The 3,874-nt window shown below is 43.0% G+C and overlaps 1 protein-coding gene across 2 annotated transcripts; it reads left to right on the forward strand.

Moving 5' to 3' along the window:
- Positions 1–1,969: 1,969 nt before the first annotated feature.
- LOC135276602 (heterogeneous nuclear ribonucleoprotein A3-like) lies at positions 1,970–3,521 on the forward strand. Of its 2 annotated transcripts, XM_064380568.1 has the most exons (2): positions 1,970–2,015; positions 2,082–3,521. In XM_064380568.1, the coding sequence occupies exons 1-2, from the start codon at positions 2,010–2,012 to the stop codon at positions 3,141–3,143; spliced, it is 1,068 nt and encodes a 355-aa protein (XP_064236638.1). In that variant the 5' UTR covers positions 1,970–2,009; the 3' UTR covers positions 3,144–3,521. The 2 variants fall into 2 exon arrangements, with proteins under 2 accessions (XP_064236638.1, XP_064236637.1); XM_064380567.1 differs by having other exon boundaries at positions 2,010–3,521.
- The last annotated feature ends 353 nt before the right edge of the window (positions 3,522–3,874 follow it).

Here is a 3,874-nt window from a genome sequence, read left to right on the forward strand (position 1 = left end):
ATTTTGTATAGCATATGTTATGTAATCTTGCAAGTATTCTTTTTTCTTTCTTTTTTTTTTTTTTTTGAGACAGTGTCTCTCTGTCACATAGGCTGGAGAGCAGTGGCATGATCAGGGCCCACTGCAGCCTTGACCTCCCAGGTTCAAGCGATCCTTAGGCCTCAGCCTCTCAAGTAGCTGAAACTACAGGTATGTGCCACCATGCCTTGCTAAATTGAAACTTTTTCTTTTCTTTTTTAGAGATGGGGTCTTGCTGTGTTGCACAGGCTGGTCTCAAACTCCTGGATTCAGGTGATCCTCCCATCTCAGCCTCCTGAAGTGTTGGGATTACAGGCTGAGCCACCACACCCAGCTCAGTTTACTTCCTGTGTTGCTGTCCTCAATAATTTCAACTTAATCTGCAATCTGCATGTCTCACCATGTCCAGTGACAGACCACGTACACAGCAATATATTGAAAGTGACACACTGAATACAATGAAAGTGTGTGGTAATTTTTCAAATATGCTTTCCATATGTGAAATAGTAAACACTCAATAAATGGTAGCTTTCCTGCATAGAAAACCAGCAACAGTACTGTATAAGCTTTTCCAGATAATGTATAAAATATATATCTTTGCATTATTTGTTATCAGAAGTGATAATAGACACTGCTCTGATTCCTATTGTCCACTTAATGCATAATTCCACATTAATATATAACAGCTTTTTTGTACTTTTGAAAATTGATTCTTAGCTGAGCATGGTGACATATGCCTGTTGAGCCCAGGAGAGAGAGGCTGCCGTGAGCTCTGATTGTGCCACTGCACTCCAGCCTGTGCGACAGAGTGAGACCTTATCTCGAAAAAATTAAAACAATAAAAATTGATTCTTATTAAGTAACACTTTGAAAATCTCAGCCATTCAAAGCCAATCTGTATTTTCTCTAAATCCTTCCATATTTGTATATGTGCCACTAGAGGGCGCTCCACGAAAGTCTCTGCCTGTGAGGACTGAAGGTAGCTCTCACACATCCTTCCCTCTCCCTCCTCCCACCTGTTTTACATAAATGGTAACAATTTATCTTGAAGTTTTTTCGTTATTAGTACCTAAATAAAACCCTTGTTATTTATTTATTTTATTTATTTTTTTTTTTGAGACGGAGTTTCGCTCTTGTTACCCAGGCTGGAGTGCAATGGCGCGATCTCGGCTCACCGCAACCTCCGCCTCCTGGGTTCAAGCAATTCTCCTGCCTCAGCCTCCTGAGTAGTTGGGATTACGGGCATGCGCCACCATGCCCAGTTAATTTTTTGTATTTTTAGTAGAGACGGGGTTTCACCATGTTGACCAGGATGGTCTCGATCTCTTGACCTCGTGATCCACCCACCTCGGCCTCCCAAAGTGCTGGGATTACAGGCGTGAGCCACCGCGCCCGGCAAGGCTTTTCCTTTTTTCCTATGCTTCCACTGTCAACCTATCATATGGGTTTTTTCTTTTTCTTTTTCTATTTAATGTCACACTCCAGACACAAAAAAACCTGGGAGTAAGTGCAGATCTTCACAAGTGCCTACGTCCATGACTTCCTTCGGCAAGGGAGGTGTGTATGCCTGGCTCCTCCCCTCCTTTCCGCTGTGCCCAGGCTACTGTTGGGAGTGAGCCTGCACAGAAGGTGGTGGAACAGGCAGCTGAAAATCAGTCCTGGGAGGAAAGTGGAGCAGGACCTCGCTTTAACTGAGGCTCCAAAAGTCTCCAGCCCATGTTCTGCATTCTCATCGGACTTTATTATGAGATAAGAATTGAAAGATAAAATTATTAAGAATTTCAACACAGGAACCACAGAGCTTTAGAACCAAAAGACCGTATCCCCTTCTAAGCATGGGTCCCTTGTGTGACTGCCCTGGTCACTTACCCAGGAAGTTCACTCTGCTTTATACACGGGTAGAATAGTTTGTTCAGAGAGCAGGTATATTTGTAATTTTAATAAATATTGGATATTGAACTCGAGTTGGAAGAGGCGAGTCCGGTCTCAAAATGGAGGTAAAACCGCCGCCCGGTCGCCCCCAGCCCGACTCCGGCCGTCGCCGTCGCCGCCGGGGGGAGGAGGGCCATGATCCAAAGGAACCAGAGCAGTTGAGAAAACTGTTTATTGGTGGTCTGAGCTTTGAAACTACAGATGATAGTTTAAGAGAACATTTTGAGAAATGGGGCACACTTACAGATTGTGTGGTAATGAGAGATCCCCAAACCAAACGTTCCAGGGGCTTTGGTTTTGTGACTTATTCTTGTGTTGAAGAGGTGGATGCAGCAATGTGTGCTCGACCACACAAGGTTGATGGGCGTGTAGTGGAACCAAAGAGAGCTGTTTCTAGAGAGGATTCTGTAAAGCCTGGTGCCCACCTAACAGTGAAGAAAATTTTTGTTGGTGGTATTAAAGAAGATACGGAAGAGTATAATTTGAGAAACTACTTAGAAAAGTATGGCAAGATTGAAACCATAGAAGTTATGGAAGACAGGCAGAGTGGAAAAAAGAGAGGATTTGCTTTTGTAACTTTCGATGATCACGATACAGTTGATAAAATTGTTGTTCAGAAATACCATACTATTAATGGGCATAATTGTGAAGTGAAAAAGGCCCTTTCTAAACAAGAGATGCAGTCTGCTGGATCACAGAGAGGTCGCGGAGGTGGATCTGGCAATTTTATGGGTCGCGGAGGAAACTTTGGAGGTGGAGGTAATTTTGGCCGTGGTGGAAACTTTGGTGGAAGAGGAGGTTATGGTGGTGGAGGTGGTGGCAGCAGAGGTAGTTATGGAGGAGGTGATGGTGGATATAACGGATTTGGTGATGGTGGCAACTATGGCGGTGGTCCTGGTTATAGTAGTAGAGGGGGCTATGGTGGTGGTGGACCAGGATATGGAAACCAAGGTGGTGGATATGGTGGCGGTGGTGGAGGATATGATGGTTACAATGAAGGAGGAAATTTTGGCGGTGGTAACTATGGTGGTGGTGGGAACTATAATGATTTTGGAAATTATAGTGGACAACAGCAATCAAATTATGGACCCATGAAAGGGGGTAGTTTTGGTGGAAGAAGCTCGAGCAGTCCCTATGGTGGTGGTTATGGATCTGGTGGTGGAAGTGGTGGATATGGTAGCAGAAGGTTCTAAAAGCAGCAGAAAAGGGCTACAGTTCTTAGCAGGAGAGAGAGCGAGGAGTTGTCAGGAAAGCTGCAGGTTACTTTGAGACAGTCGTCCCAAATGCATTAGAGGAACTGTAAAAATCTGCCACAGAAGGAGCGATGATCCATAGTCAGAAAAGTTACTGCAGCTTAAACAGGAAACCCTTCTTGTTCAGGACTGTCATAGCCACAGTTTGCAAAAAGTGCAGCTATTGATTAATGCAATGTAGTGTCAATTAGATGTACATTCCTGAGGTCTTTTATCTGTTGTAGCTTTGTCTTTTTCTTTTTCTTTTCATTACATCAGGTATATTGCCCTGTAAATTGTGGTAGTGGTACCAGGAATAAAAAATTAAGGAATTTTTAACTTTAAAAAAAAAAAAATAAATAAATAAATAAATAAATAAATATTGATAAATTGTCCTGCACAAAGTTGTATACTTCACTATACCCTGGCTTTCTCCCTAGTGAGTGGGGGGATAATATCATCCACCTCATCAGGGCTGTCATGAGAATTCCATGAATGAGTCCCTGTGAACCGTGAATTCTACACAGTAACCCCTCAGTAAGTGCTGTCATTAGCTCTTACGTGCAGTGATTTTCTTTTTTTCTGGAACTCCCTCTAGTGGCATAAATATAAAGAGGAGTTTCACATTTTCTTTTCTACTTTTTTGGCACTATTTCTCCTAATATGTGTATTTAAACTGGTCTAGATGCCCA

This window comes from Aotus nancymaae, unplaced genomic scaffold (assembly GCF_030222135.1).
Source record: "Aotus nancymaae isolate 86718 unplaced genomic scaffold, 86718_ANA_hifiasm-v0.15.2.pri h1tg000027l, whole genome shotgun sequence".
Taxonomy (NCBI): Eukaryota; Metazoa; Chordata; class Mammalia; order Primates; family Aotidae; genus Aotus; species Aotus nancymaae.

Excerpts from the sequence above, each read along its gene's own strand:
- LOC135276602 (XM_064380567.1), top strand. The coding sequence starts at position 2,010 with ATGGAGGTAAAACCGCCGCCCGGTCGCCCCCAGCCCGACTCCGGCCGT.